This window comes from Myxine glutinosa, chromosome 3 (genome assembly GCF_964187855.1).
Source record: "Myxine glutinosa chromosome 3, kmMyxGlut1.1, whole genome shotgun sequence".
In the NCBI taxonomy this organism is placed as follows: domain Eukaryota; kingdom Metazoa; phylum Chordata; class Myxini; order Myxiniformes; family Myxinidae; genus Myxine; species Myxine glutinosa.
Window position 1 is genome coordinate 172044839 of NC_136263.1, and position 16395 is coordinate 172061233.

Sequence of the window (16395 nt, forward strand, 5' to 3'; positions counted from 1 at the left end):
TCCACTACCAACTGTCCCTGCCAGTCCTGGGTCATCAGTTTCTCTTCTTTTATTATTCCCACCGGCATTTGACCGCTTTGGCCAGCCATGGTACGAATTTAATTTGGCTTTTAACACTAAATTTCGTCCGCTCATAATTTCGAGTGCGTGAAGAGCACTCTAGGTCCAATTATCTCTTTCCCAGTGTCTTTTTAATTCCATTTATTTCTTTCACCTCGACGATCGTCGGCGCCCCTAAAATTTCCTTCTCCAACTCAGCCTTCCTCGGTCCGGCCCCCAACATTTTAGGTCCAATTATCTCACACTCCCAAACACCAATTTGCTGCGGCGACGTGAAAAAGGGTATCGGGACAAATTCGCATGTACCTTTAACCCATGCTGCCACGAAAGCGGGGATCGAGCCTCGCACAAGCCACGCTTAATCGAGTACGCCCGAGCGGTATGCGTATCACGTGACTCGTGCTGTTACTTTTATTCAAACCCGATTCGAGTGGTTTTATTCATACCATGCGAAGCATCAAAGGAATAACACGATTTATTTATACTATATGTACAATGATTCAGAATGAAGGAAAGGGGGACACAGAGCAGAAGCTTAACCAGTTTAACTTATGCCCAGACAAATGGGCCCACTCACGCACATGGGGAAATGGAAGAAGAGCAGTTTCGCGTGCCAAACGCACCTTGCTGCCGGTCGCTCCCGGACAGCTCGCTCGTGGTGTAGCCCTCTGGCGGTCACGGCACGTATGCAGGAGAAATGCAGGCAGGAGGAAATCGCGCGTCTGTGGCCCGGCGCGGGTCGTCCTCTCGAGCACGCGATTAATGCAGCGCAGAGCGCAGGGTACAGGGCACGGGGCAAGTTCGTGTACAACGAGGCTATTACAACAGTCAATTCAAGCACTTCGACTTGTTCAGGGCTGGGCGACTTTCACTCCTCGTCTCTCGTTCTTGCTCTCACCCGTTCTGCCGCCCACGAACTCTCACAGCCCTCTCCTCTCGTGTGTTCTCGTGCATTCCCTCGTGCGTTCTCATGCGTTCTGCTTAATGGGCTCGGGTCCGGGCCTTATATGGCACCTCCACGATCTTACCCGAATGTCCCAAGCCCCGCCTCCTGCCGCAGTGGTAAGCCACTCCCCTCAAGCCCTGATTGGCGGCTCGTTGCTTACCGGCCACTCCCCCTGCATCTCGTCCCTTTAGTCTTGCCAGACTTGCTGAAGGCCTACCACGTGGCATTTCAGCACCAAACCAAAAGCACCAAAGCAAAGCACCAAAAGAACACCCAAGCTCACTGGCCTGCTCAATGCAAAACTAAACACAGGAAAGGACTACGCTTACATTCACTAATAAATAACTGAACTATCGCGAGGCTTCATGTTGTGGTGCAACAAACTAAGAGGGGGAATTAACCTTTATTCCAAAACCGCAACAATATATATACAGCAATACCCCGGCCTCCATCATTAATTAGTTCCATAAGCTGTGACGTAACTCGGTTTTTGACGTAAACTGGGCGTAATGCCTTAAAAATGCCTTAAAATGAAGACAAACACCGTAAAACTGGAGTAAATAACTGGAGGAGGCTGCGGCTTCGCCTTGAATCTTTGCCGCTCCCTGTTGGGAGTCCTTCCGTTGTTTTCTATCGGTCGGGTCTTCTCCTCGAACGGGGTGACCGGCACGGACGTGTCGACCGTGAGCAGGCTTGTGTGCCGAGTGGCTCCATGGCCCGCTTCACCACGGCGTGCTTTACCCAACGTGTCCGAGCAGTTTCACCGGTGGTCGTGTCGTATCGTCTGTGATGAACGAACGAGCTCAGGGTTCAGTGAACCCGGCCGCCCCGGGGATCGACGCTCGCCTCCGAGTCGTAGGCGTGCCCCGTCTTTCCTCGAGCGGCCGAAGTTGCTTGCTTCTTTTTTTTTGGACGATGCAATATACGCAGAAACGACGAGATACAGGCAGGCATTTGCAAATCCATGCACATGTGCACATGAACACGTCGATCGGTTCATCGACGCCGGATGCCGGCGAGGTGCCCGACGAGGCACCCCGGCTCGAGGCATGACACGGTCGTTCATTTCACATGGGCCATGGGCCATGGGGCCTGACCTCGTCGCGGACATTGCACACTCTGCACGGTGACGTGACGTGACGTCTGTCACGGACGGTCGTCCGAGCCGGCATCGTCGTCATGTTTCGCCGTTGCCACGTTACGTTGGTTGTTTTACACAGCAAAGGAACCTTTACACAGTAATGGAATAATCACAAAAATACCAGCGAAAGGCAAAGCAAGCACGCGACCGCAGCACAGGACAAAATGCATATGGCGTCGCCTTTGTTCTGAATGAGAACCAGCAGCTAAGCGTACATACAGTATACTGTACGTACATTTTAATATTTTTTAAATGTGCTTTTTATTGTATTTTAAATTGTTTTTTTAGCTTCTTTTATTGTTAATTTATGTACTATTCTATTTATTTTAAATATAGTTTTAAGGAAAAATTTATTTTTTTCACGTCCTCCTATTATGATGTAGGAGTGACGTAAAGTCGCACATAATGACGTTCGCTGAACTGAAATTTACTCTAGAAGAGTGGTGGAAAGTCGGGGTAAAATGGGGTATTGCTGTATATGTACTCGTGCAGCTGGAAGATCGATTCGAGATCGTGGAAAGGAAGGATTGACCAGTCATTGTTATAAATGACATGCAAGTATGTAGAGATGGGAATGGTGGTACTTACAGTTTGAGAGAATTTATTGCAGATCACTTTCTTATCACCCCTGTGAAAAAAACAAAAGATGAGATGACGCCTTCTATAGTTAAACACAGGCAATAAAGAACAGCACTGTTACTCAGTGAAAATGCAAAGATATAAACGACATGTGAAGGTGTCCCATCTGCTCGCATCTACTTGTAGATTTACTTTTTTTTTCACTTTCCTTCTCAGGGGAGAGAGGAGGAGAGGGCGCCAGGTAGGAGGAGAGCGTTCCATTGATGGAAACACGTTGAACACCCATGCAGTCAATGTGTTGCCATTGTTGAAGAATTTGTAGCTGAGAGACTCACAGGACTCCAATGACCGGACACAGGTTTACAAAAGGTCTGGTTTATTAACTGGTTATTCACTTCATTCCATTTACCAAATAATACCGCATAATATAATGGATCAGGTTAACTCTTTTCCAATGTCCTTCTCGTTCGGCTGATGTTCCTCCGACACTCCCGTTGGTCAGAGCTCCTCGCAGCAGCTTCTCCCGACTCCACGTTTGCTCCCGTTTATATGGACAAACTGGATTTTAATCCCCTCTCCGCTAATGCCCCGAGGTCATGCATGTACCAAGTCCTGGTATCAGCTCGCTCCCCTCCTGTTGTGAGTTCCGTTTACCAAACGATAGGGGGGTGCTTCAGCCAGGGGCTGTGACCAGGTGGACAAAAGATTATCATGTTCGGGCGCATTCCTGACTCATTTACAAACTCGTCTTTCACAGAGTTTGCATGTAAAATATATCTGCTTTGTTACCAGGTTAATTAATAAGTTACCAGTGCCAATTAATAAGTTACGCTGAGTTACACTTCCACAATTCCCTCATCTTTTTGTTTTTTGTTTATATTAACCATTAATCTAAACATCAATATAAGTAAACAATCAATCACTACAAGTAAACATCATTACAAGTATAAGTAAATAATCAATCACTACAAGTAAACATCATTACAAGTATAAGTAAATAATCAATCACTTTGGTAATCAAATTCCCTTGGGCATACACCGTCATCCTGCAAGAATCACAAAACATTTCGTTGGTCATTGACTCCTTCCATATCGCTCAATCTATTGCATTTGCATCACAAATATATTTTCAAAACAACACTTCACCATCACCAAGATACAACAATTTCACTTCATTTTCAAGTTTTGTAAAGCATCTGCACCATCTGGTAAAAAACGTTTGCCTCCACACAAATGTTGACTTTGTTTGAAAGGAAGGGCTGATCACTTGTGTTTGAATCCTGGTATGAAACATTTTCTCCTAATGTCTTCATAGCTCCTGCACTACTTCGTGTAGGATTTCGCTGTTGTGGTAACATTGCGGAGTCATAGACTGACCCTGCTCTCCTTGTAGCATTCTTGCCACTTTTTGCTGTAAACCATAGTAATTCCTGAACACGGCCTTCACCCAGTTGTAGTCGACTTGCCTCCACCCTCATTGTGAGTGGGCAGCAAGTATTGGTGTGACGTTGATTGGCCAGAAAGATGTGGAACAGGGATACCGGATGCATCCACACTGATGTTGGGACCATGGTGTTCAGGTCATTCATGGTCCTTACCAGGAGCAACCAGCAGAATCGTGCACAGCTGTTGTGACAAGGGCACAGCCGTTTTTTGCAGCTCCATGCTGGTTCCCTGGACGTTGGTGAAGTAATAACATATGTCCCTGCATTTCACAGAGGTTGCAGGTAAAATGTCGTTGTCCTGCAACTTCTGATGTGGTGAATGTTCGAAGCCTTCGAACAAGAGTAAGTGATCGCCTTTCTTTCATATGTTGCAGTGTGATCCAGGCAAATGGTCACATAAATTTCCTTGGTGAAGGTAAGCATTCATCTCCAAGTTACACGGGAGAATGTCTTCATCATTCTTTGAGAAAGAGGGTGTATGCCACGATTAACTTCATTTTTTAGCCACAAATTTTCTTTCTCGAACTTCTTCCCAATTCCGTTAGCAATCCCTCCAAAATGTGATCTCGTCTTATCCTTATGCTCAGTCACATCTGAATCTGTTTTCCGCACACACTGAATCAGATAGGGTGCATCTTACCATGAAATCAGCATAATCATGTATATCTTCCGACAGTTTCACATTCAACAATTTGTTGTTTTTCCTTAACACAAAAAGTTATATTCATTTATATGCGTCACACAAATAATATTCAATCAGGTATGTATTTTATTACTAAACTAAGAATAGCATTGTATATGATTACAATCACAAACGGGAATACCTAATTCCCAACAACAATTTTTCCAAACCAACAAATTAAGCATAATGTATTATTACCATAATTCCTCTCCACTTTTTCTTTTCCCTCTTTTTCCTAACAGTGTGTCACTCGTGGTGATATGAGTTCACTGATATTGTAATTGACACAACTCATAACATTGTCGTTATGCCATTATCTTAATTCTACTGTTTCATTTGCAACATCACTTGATTTAATCTTTTAATCTCAGTATTTATTCATATCATCATAACAATCTTTCTATTTTAGGTCCATATTTGTTTCTATTCTTATCAACCTCCTACGGTTTATCAATTTGTTCCAAAACACTGCAACCAAAGGTTTTAACCAAAGCTCTACCAAACTATTTCCAATTTGAACTCAACATGCTAATTAAACAACAATTCAAAGAATTAACTTCAATGGGTCAACAAAACTCATTTTATAAACAGATCTAATTTTCCCATCCAATATTTTCCTTGCCAAATGTCATATTGCAACACTTTAATAAACCTTCGAAAAATGTCTCCCAAATCAATAAATTCCCTTTTTACTTCCCAAATACTCATCTGTAAATTACATATTCAATTACAGTTTTTTTTCTATTTGTTCGGCCTAAATGGCCACTGAAGTGGCTGCCAACATGCAGTACCGTTTTTATCTACCAAGCAAGTATTCGTCCACATAAGATCTCTACCAAAATGTTGTTTGTAAAAAACAAATCTGGGATTTCTGATTACATGGATGCACACTCTCAGGACATTTCAGGCTGCTTGTTAACAATCCACTACGATTAATTAATTCCTTTACCCACAATCAAATAATTAGTACAAATTGAGGATATTATCCCTATCACATTCATTTATAGATTCATTATGTTGGATCTAAATTTTCTCCCACTGCTGCAAGGAAGAACAATAGCTCTAATAAGTCTTTGTAATATCTCACTTCATTTACCCAGCATCGAAGAATTTATTTACTATCCATTCCCATCTGTTAACCAGTGACTTTGTTTGAACTCCAAAACTTAATTTGATGAATCCCATGTGTATGGTACCACTTATTGAAACCCCTACTTTTGTAGAAAATATCCAAGTAAGTGTTTTTATACACCCCCTTAACTGTTGCTCATCCATTTCTATGCACCCAGTGAGTACTACTGACACCAGTATGCCAATATAGGTGTGCGAGATTAACAAATATGTTGCAGGTACACGTAACAGCGCGTTCTGAGTATAAATAACGTAACAGCGCGTTCATGTCTGCCCCTTGGTTTAAGATGCACAATGCATTCCGTTTTAAAACTCACAATAGTTCCAATCAGCAAGATTTTCTTTACTATTTTCCCATATCATCTATGCCTAATACACATCCATACATGCAGCACAATTTATATGCTGATAAAATTCAAGTTTATATATATATATATAAATCCATGAGCAGAGTATTCTGGGAAGTCAGTGTAAGACCTCTCCCAAATTTGGATAATTTTGTACTCCCTCATTTCCTTTTATGAAGCTCATATCCATAAATAGCTGTTATTCTCATATAAATTCTATCAAAATGGAATCCCCAAATTACTCACAATTTTACTATTTAATTAATGGCTGCTCATAACCCAGCACATCAAATCTTTATATTCCATCTCCCTTGACAAAAGAGATAATGTTCATAATCAAATTTTATTTCTATTTTATTTTACGGATTCTCTGCATATTCAATCCCATCCACATAAAACTATCCATTTCCAGACAGGCACACTGTCGGTGTCAACAATCTTGTAAGATTGATACACAAAACAATAAAAAACACTAACATTGACACACAAAAAATACACACACACATGCATTATGCGTATTTGTTTGCGTTGGAACTATTATTTACAGATCAAGATGGGTGTCAATTTTATTTCAATTTCATAAAATTTGTCCTTCAATTTTTTATAAATGCTAATACACAAATGGACCAAAAGTTTATTCTTAGAAAACCCCTATGATGTCACATTGAAATTACCCTTTCAGTTCCCACAATAATTTATCCAAATTTGACTACACACCCATTTACATGTCAGTCGACCACTGACTTATCAATCGTGTGGAACAATAGTCCGAAATTCCCACCTGATCATCATGTGACCCTTGTCCCTTGGTTTAAAATTTGCAGAGCAATTGTTCCAACTTTGTAAATTTAAAATTGTGTGCCCAACATAAAAGATCCAATTTCGGCATTTGATCAATTAATTATCATTTTGCTTACAAGCAAAAGAAAAAAATGAATAATTCTTGCTCCGAAAACTTTTCAGACCCAAGAATCATCGACAGTTATTCATGTTTGTCCAGTAATCGAATCTGTTGAGGCCAATCATCATTTGGGATTTGCAGCAATGAAGGCCTAATCATTGTCTGAGGTATCGGTCAGCACTGGTACCCTTGATCTTGGTTTACCCTATTAACTTGTCTTCCTTTTGGTATACGGACATCCTCTTTTCCAATGTCCCATCCGTCCACACTTGAAACACCGGTTTCTGTCGTTGTCTGATCTGTGCACCTGTGCATTTGTATTGCTGGGCTGCATCTCTACATCCCTGAGTTGCCACTGCAATCTCTCGTTATCTCCTGAAACACGAAAAAATTCTCTGTACCGTCCTTTTTGGGGAGACAACTGGAAATCTGATGGGACAACTGTCACTTTCATTCCTAATTTCGAGGGCAGTTGTGCATTTGTCTCCTCCACTGTATCCTGTATCCTTTTTATTTTAAGTTCTAGATCCGTTATCCGTTCTTGCTGTTCCCGTTGTCTGGATTCACCATCCCAAAGATGGAATGCAAGCCAGTCTACCGTTAGATTCTGTCTCTTCCTGGCTTTCAATCTTTGTTCCAATCTTTCCAATCGACTTCGCTCAAATGTACCATCTCTTGGAAACTCCTCATCATGTCCCTTTGTCCACAAATACCAATTCTCGACCTGCCTTATAGCTTCTGCACCATAACGGTCGTACATATGATGTGTACAAGTACCTTTTTGTGGAATCTCTGGTTGTCCTTGTGTATTCTTGCAGGCTCCATTTCCCATTCTGCCTTTTATCAAAGTAGCGTTGGATGTGTTGTAGTTTGTTCCTCTAAAGCTTCACTCGTACCTCCAGGAAGGGTCTCTCCACCTGTTCACACGGTGATTTCCAGAGAATCTCCCTCAGCTGTGGCTTTTGCACAATCCAATCTCACAGATCAGTATTTGCAGATGAGCCGGAGGGTCAGTATGAAATGGGTGAATCCTCAGGTGTCCGCTCTGTTGACGGGGAAATCACACAATGGTAACCGCACATATATATCTGTATATAAACTCACCACCTTGCTCAATTTTCCCAGGTTGTCTCCACATTGATAATATCTCGCAAAGATATCAAAGCTTCTTTCTTGAGACCGCATTTTCATCAATCAAACAATCAATATATTCAATTCAATTTATTCAGTTCAATTTATTCAGTTAAATTTATTCAATTAAATTCAATCAATTATTCAATTTCAATTAATTCATCAATATTCATCAATAAATCAAATTAATCATTTTGGATGTCTCCTTGCATAAGCCCTTTCCCCAATGATGTCAGGACACGTCCATCCATTGACTGAGATCGAATTTCATCGGTCGTCACCTCAGGTTCGTACCTCATGTCAATTGATGAATCACCGTCCTGTCCTAGGGTCATATCTGACATATTTCCCCATTTTGCCTGGTCTCCACAAATTTTCTTTGCAACCACTAAAGGCAACTCATCCTTCATTCGTGAGACAGCCAAAATGGATGGCAGATATTAAAGTTCATTGGGAAAAATATCTCATCATTTTTTCTTTTAATAGTATCCAAAATCTCTTGGCAATATAAATTTCGTAAAACTCCTGAAATAAGACTGTAAAATTCCTTCAATCATGCTAAATTTTGAAACTCCATCGCTTGTACCACCCAATTTATCCCATAGGGCTTGAAAGTTCTTTCCCAAGTTCATGCAATCATTCTGCATTTGAACCCTATGATATCATTCATAATAATCATCATGATTTTATCGTCATGGTCCTATCATAATCATCTATTTAAAACGAACATTTCCTTTATCACCACAGCTATGTGGTATAATCAACAATAGAATAAAACTGTACATAGCAACAGGCTACCTCATGGCCACTTAGTATACCTATTGACAATAAGTCATAACAATATCGAATAATCATTGAACAATTCAAAAATCGCTTCCACTGCTCCAGTCGCAGCATTCGTCATTTTGTCTGCTCGTCCGCATGACCAAAACGAAATAAAGGGAGCTCAAACATTACACAGCGCTTTTAATGGCGCATGCCATAGAAACTCAACGCAATTTCGACTCGGCCAGAAAACGAGCAAATTTTGCAGGATGTTAACTGGAATTAGTCGTGAAAATATATCCAAAATACTCAAAAAATAGACACGCACAAAAATAAACAACAAACCCAAACAAACCCAAGGTCGACCCTCTTACACAGTAAATTACATCATTTCAGCATCGTATTGATTGCTGAAATATTCCAGGGTTTATACACACCTTAAAAGAGGTATGCGTGGTGTTGCCCCCTCCCACGTTTATTCCAGGGTTTATACACACCTTAAAAGAGGTATGCGTGGTGTTGCCCCCTCCCACTTTTAATTCCTCATTAAATTCCTCATTAAATTACTTATTAAATTACTCATTAAATTACTCATTAAATTACTCTTTAAATTACTCATTAAATTACTCATTAAATTACTTATTAAATTAACTTACATAGTTTCAGCATTGTATTGATTGCTGAAATATTCCAGGGTTTATACACACCTTAAAAGAGGTATGCGTGGTGTTGCCCCCTCCCACGTTTATTCCAGGGTTTATACACACCTTAAAAGAGGTATGCGTGGTGTTGCCCCCTCCCACTTTTAATTACTCATTACATCGTTTCCATTTAAAAAAACATCGCTTTTACTGCTCCAGTCGCAGCATTTGTCACTTTGTTTGCTCATCCGCATGACCAAAACGAAATAAAGGGAGCTCAACCATTACACAGCGCTTTTAATGGCGCATGCCATAGAAACTCAACGCAATTTCGACTCGGCCAGCAAACGAGCAAATTGTGCAGGATGTTAACTGGAATTAGTCGTGAAAAATATATCCAAAATACACAAAAATACACAAAAATACACCCCCACACAAATAAACAACATTTATTCCGTTCAACAGAACAAACATTTCCTCTATCATGACATGCATGTCTTCAAAATTATATGACCAAGAGAAAAAGTAAAATTAATTAAAAACTGCGGGCAGTGATGATCCGGGGACCATACCGCTCCATCCTGATTGGACGAGTGTGTGCTAGAGTCGTTAACAACAGTCCAGATCCGATTGTTCAAAATTTCAACTCAATCGATCGAAAAATAAACGCAGGGATGCATTTTAAAGGTGCAGTGGCACTAACTGAGTTGCCACGAATATGGCCACGAAATTGCCAATATGGCCATCACAAAATATTTTCCTTAATCAATTGGCTCATAGCATAACCAATCTGTAAGTATTTCATCCGAAGATGTAATTCTGAGGACTTTTAATTAAATAAGTCATTTATAAATCAAGGAGTTAATTTATTAAATGATTAATCAATAAATCAATATTTTCCTTGACAGCCACATCACTTGGTCAGTGTCATGTCCAAATATCAGCTTCCTTACTCAAAAGGTGCCTGAGTTAATGTAATGTAATTACTGTAATAAGATTACTGCAATTACTGTAATGATTACTGTAATTACTGTAATTACCGGAACTGTAATTACTGTAATTACCTCAGGTAATTACTGTAATGTAATTACTGTAATTTAATAAGAAATGTAATTAATTAAATAAGTACTTCTATAATCGCTCATAATTAAATAACTCGTGAATTCTTATCCGGTTTATTTAACATTTCAGTGTCCCCAAAACGTTGGAGCAAAACGTTGCAACAACGAAAGTAAAACGTTGTAGCGACGTTGTGGAAACGTCAGCAAAACCCAACATTTGAATGTTCCCAAAACGTTGGAGCAAAACGTTGCAACAACGAAAGTGAAACGTTGTGGCGACGTTGTGGAAACGTCAGCAAAACCCAACATTTAAATGTTCACAAAACGTTGGAGCAAAACGTTGCAACAACGAAAGTGAAACGTTGTGGCGACGTTGTGGAAACGTTGGCACAACCCACCATTTAAATGTTCACAAAACGTTGGAGCAAAACGTTGCAACAACGAAAGTGAAACGTTGTGGATTATCCCAATGGATAATCCCAATGAATCACAATGCAATCCCATTATAATCCCATTAAAATCCCATATCTTGTCACCCTTTGCATTGTTGAAAGCAATTAATTCCATAACTCAATATTACCTCTATTTATATATACTAGGGCGTGCCCGCACGTACGTGCTTGCCCGTACGTGCTTGCAAAAAAAAAAACATGCGTGCAAGCAACAACAAAAACTTTGAAACCACGTGGCAGTAACGACCACAGAACCCCCTTCCTATTTACATGAAATGGTTTGGTCCATTCGCAAAGCCAAAACGAACGACCACAGAACCCCCCCTCTATTTACATCAAATGGTTTGGTCCATTCGCAGAGCCAAAGCGAACGGCTTGCGAGTACGGTGACCATACCTTGGGACCCACTTGTCCGATTAATTTCAAACCTTGACAAATTTTCCATTCCTTCCCTTCCTGATCTTTCGATGTAGGGCTGGGTTCTTTTTTTAGGATCATGTTGCATCGAGCATTATTTTCCAAAACAGTGTGAACATTAACCCACACCAAAACCTCTGACATTCCACCATTAACACCTATTGTAAGCGTGCCGAATCAGTAAGCATCACCCCTTCTATGAGCCTCGACCAGAGGGTGGTTGTTACTCACAAACACCATTTCCTGTAATTATCTCTCATAATCAGGATAAATTTGGAACAGCCCTTAAACTAACACCAAGCAGATCAATTTTTATATTTAGGTTGGGGTTTCACACAAACTGGTTAACTAAATAATACAGAATTATTTTTCGTTAAAAAAACAACAGCACTGGTTCCGTGTCACCCATGCTATTTATCTGGCAAATTTCGTCAAAAAAAACAACAGCACTGGTTTTGTTTCACCCATGCTATTTATCTGGCAAATTTCGTCAAAAAAAACAACAGCACTGGTTTTGTTTCACCCATGCTATTTATCTGGCAAATTTCGTCAAAAAAAAACAACAGCACTGGTTTTGTTTCACCCATGCTATTTATCTGGCAAATTTCGTCAAAAAAAACAACAGCACTGGTTTTGTTTCACCCATGCTATTTATCTGGCAAATTTCGTTAAAAAAAACAACAGCACTGGTTTTGTTTCACCCATGCTATTTATCTGGCAAATTTCGTCAAAAAAAACAACAGCACTGGTTTTGTTTCACCCATGCTATTTATCTGGCAAATTTCGTCAAAAAAAAAACAACAGCACTGGTTTTGTTTCACCCATGCTATTTATCTGGCAAATTTCGTCAAAAAAAAACAACAGCACTGGTTTTGTTTCACCCATGCTATTTATCTGGCAAATTTCGTCAAAAAAAACAACAGCACTGGTTTTGTTTCACCCATGCTATTTATCTGGCAAATTTCGTCAAAAAAAACAACAGCACTGGTTTTGTTTCACCCATGCTATTTATCTGGCAAATTTCGTCAAAAAAAACAACAGCACTGGTTTTGTTTCACCCATGCTATTTATCTGGCAAATTTCGTTAAAAAAAACAACAGCACTGGTTTTGTTTCACCCATGCTATTTATCTGGCAAATTTCGTCAAAAAAAACAACAGCACTGGTTTTGTTTCACCCATGCTATTTATCTGGCAAATTTCGTCAAAAAAAAAACAACAGCACTGGTTTTGTTTCACCCATGCTATTTATCTGGCAAATTTCGTCAAAAAAAAACAACAGCACTGGTTTTGTTTCACCCATGCTATTTATCTGGCAAATTTCGTCAAAAAAAACAACAGCACTGGTTTTGTTTCACCCATGCTATTTATCTGGCAAATTTCGTCAAAAAAAACAACAGCACTGGTTTTGTTTCACCCATGCTATTTATCTGGCAAATTTCGTCAAAAAAAACAACAGCACTGGTTTTGTTTCCTGGAAGCGTCCTGCAAAACGCTTTGCTTCTCGCAAAACGTCCGCCAATGGGAAGTAAAGGGAGGGAAAAAAAAACGGGAGCAAGAGACAGGGTGCCGGAATGGACATGAGGGACAATGAGGGACAGTGAGGGAGTGTTGGTATGCAATTTTTATCCAATCGCCATCTTTCACAGTAATTCTGGACCGGCATTAGGTGGGATTGTCTGTCATGAATTTATTTGTTGATCGAACGAGTTTTAATTTGTCTAAATCCGACCAGTCGTTTCCAAAGATATAAGCCTTTTTGTCGCAATACCATAAATTGGAATGAGGTAAAAAAAAATATATATATAAATATAATTCTCTTTCCCGGTTCCCTGTCGCTCGCCGAGCGCCGAGCAAGTCGAGTGCTTTGAACAAGTGCAAAAAAAAAGAAGTACTTTATACGTGTACGGGTGGGTAAACGAGTGTACCGGCCTTACACGTCCTGGAAGCAAACGGTCGCAAGGTGCACGCTTGCTCCGTTTGCTCGCAGGTCACAGTAAGACCCTTAATGACCAGCGCAAAAATACGTATTTACAGAAATCATTTAGAGAAAAAAAAAACACGAATAAATTGCTACAGTCGTTTAACATGTTTCATCCTTGTATTTCCTATGGACAATCGCCAGTCCCACACACCAAATCCTCCATCTTCAGAATTCATATTTCATAATGGACAGATCCCCAAGAGGTCATGCTCACCTTGACCCTTGACGACGTCCACTCGAAATTCCAGCGGTGCCTCCAGATTGTTGAAGAATTTGTAGCTGCGAGACTCACAGGACTCCAATGACCGGACACAGGTTTACAAAAGGTCTGGTTTATTAACTGGTTATTCACTTCATTCCATTTACCAAATAATACCGCATAATATAATGGATCAGGTTAACTCTTTTCCAATGTCCTTCTCGTTCGGCTGATGTTCCTCCGACACTCCCGTTGGTCAGAGCTCCTCGCAGCAGCTTCTCCCGACTCCACGTTTGCTCCCGTTTATATGGACAAACTGGATTTTAATCCCCTCTCCGCTAATGCCCCGAGGTCATGCATGTACCAAGTCCTGGTATCAGCTCGCTCCCCTCCTGTTGTGAGTTCCGTTTACCAAACGATAGGGGGGTGCTTCAGCCAGGGGCTGTGACCAGGTGGACAAAAGATTATCATGTTCGGGCGCATTCCTGACTCATTTACAAACTCGTCTTTCACAGAGTTTGCATGTAAAATATATCTGCTTTGTTACCAGGTTAATTAATAAGTTACCAGTGCCAATTAATAAGTTACGCTGAGTTACACTTCCACACCATCAATAGAATCATCTCCTACCCTCTCCCAGTGGAGGCTGGATTTCCCCAAGGCAGTGTTTTGGGCCCCAGTCTTGCTCTTCATCTATATTAATGATCTATTTGATGTTCTGGAAAACCCTCTCTTCTTTTTTGCGGATGACTGCACATTGTGGTGTACAATAGCTCATTCGGGTGGAAGGCCGACAGCAGTTGCATATCTCTCTGCTGATCTAGAAATGATTAAACTCTTCAACTAGATGGTATTCATAGAATACTTACCCTGCGCAGTCAACTTGGTGTGAGCCAACTCTTCTATTTTTGAACGTTTCTTCTTTTTTTTGATCCCATATATGGCTGCCAGACCACGTGAGCGATTACATCATCAATTTATATTCTCTAAATAATTGTTGCATAGATCATGCTCAATAAATTTCAAACTGATCAGACTAAGCGTTGTCCCTGTCAAATTATGACGTCGTAATTATGGCACCAATGACGTCATCGTTAACAACACCTATTCCCCTATATGGAGTTATTTACAATGAGCCACGTTTCAATTTTTAAAATTCTGACACGGCACACACTTTACTTTACTGAAATGCATACACAAATGTTATATTTTAGTCAAAAATCGTCGGAATTTCGCCAAATCTGTTTTGGTCGTGTGTTAATATACCTCAGCGATTGACAAATCTGAAATCAGAATTTTATTTGAGGTCAAAATGACCCCATGAGGTCGCTCCGTACTTTGCCTGCTCGTCATGTGCAGTGTGATAATTAATTCCATGCCCACTCCAGAAGACTTCTTCTTCACGTAATAACAACTTCTAGCTTCCAGACCATACATCCAATCATCTGGAAATTTTGCACATGTTACATTTCATTACCTCTACTAAAATATAAAGCTTCACGTCGATCAATGAAGCGGTTTAAGAGTTATACATTTTAAAATATTTTCGATTAATTATTTATATCTGCCAAACCACGTGACCTATCGCAAATTCCAAAAGGTGATTTTAGTAGACTGGCATGCTGAACACATCTGTGAAGTTTCCCCTCGATAGCATCACACATGAGGAAGGAGCTTGGTTTTAAAAGTTTATGCTTAAAAATGTCATAACTCCGAAACCATGTGACGCATGATGTCATTCTCGTTGACTTTTTTGTTCGTCATGGGTATGCGATTCCGCCTGCAAAGTTTGGCCTCGATCTGTTCAGTCATTTAGGAGAAAATTGGATTTTAGTGGTTTTTCATTCAAAACAATATGGCGTCCGAATCACGTGACCTACGACGTCATTATAATTTTATTTCTGCATCAATTTATACCAAGGAGATGCTCAAAAAATTTCATCATCGGATAAAGTTTTTTACTTGTCGAATTATGACGTCATAACGGCGGCACCTATGATGTCATCATTCACATATGTTATTCCACATGGAGAGTTCTTTGCAATGAGACCTGTCTCAATTATTTCTGTGGAGCGGTTTTGAGATATAGAGGTGCAAAGTTTTTTGGTTTTTCCAAGATGGCAACCGTACCACGTGACCTGTGACGTCATGATATTCACTAAAATATTCTACAAGAGGAGTCCCTCCTGTGGTGAAAATTTCATGTCAATCGGACCAAAGGTTGCCGAGAAAATGATTTTTTAAAATGCAGACACGTATGTACGTACGACGTACGGACAGACACGAATGCTTAACCCTACCTTTCGCTTCGCGAGCGCAGGGTAATTATGGAAAATTTCACAGTCTCACCCGGTCACTCCAGAAGGATCATCAAACTAACCCAAACATTCCCTTGGTTATCCACTGGAAGAGATTCCTTCTCTCTTGAACTTCGAGGTCTCATTATCAGCCATGATTTTTCCTGGGCTCACCACATAGCAAAGCTGGCCTCCAAAGGCAACCGCAGATTGGGCAC

At 40.4% G+C, this 16395-nt stretch overlaps 1 protein-coding gene across 1 annotated transcript in view; it reads right to left on the reverse strand.

Annotated features, from left to right (window-relative positions):
• IFT172 (intraflagellar transport 172) overlaps positions 1-16395 on the reverse strand; it is a 428976-nt gene that overhangs the window by 292115 nt on the left and 120466 nt on the right. The window contains exon 4 of the mRNA XM_068109837.2: positions 2736-2775. Coding sequence (XP_067965938.2) covers positions 2736-2775 — 40 coding nt within the window. The remainder of the gene's footprint in view (positions 1-2735; positions 2776-16395) is intronic.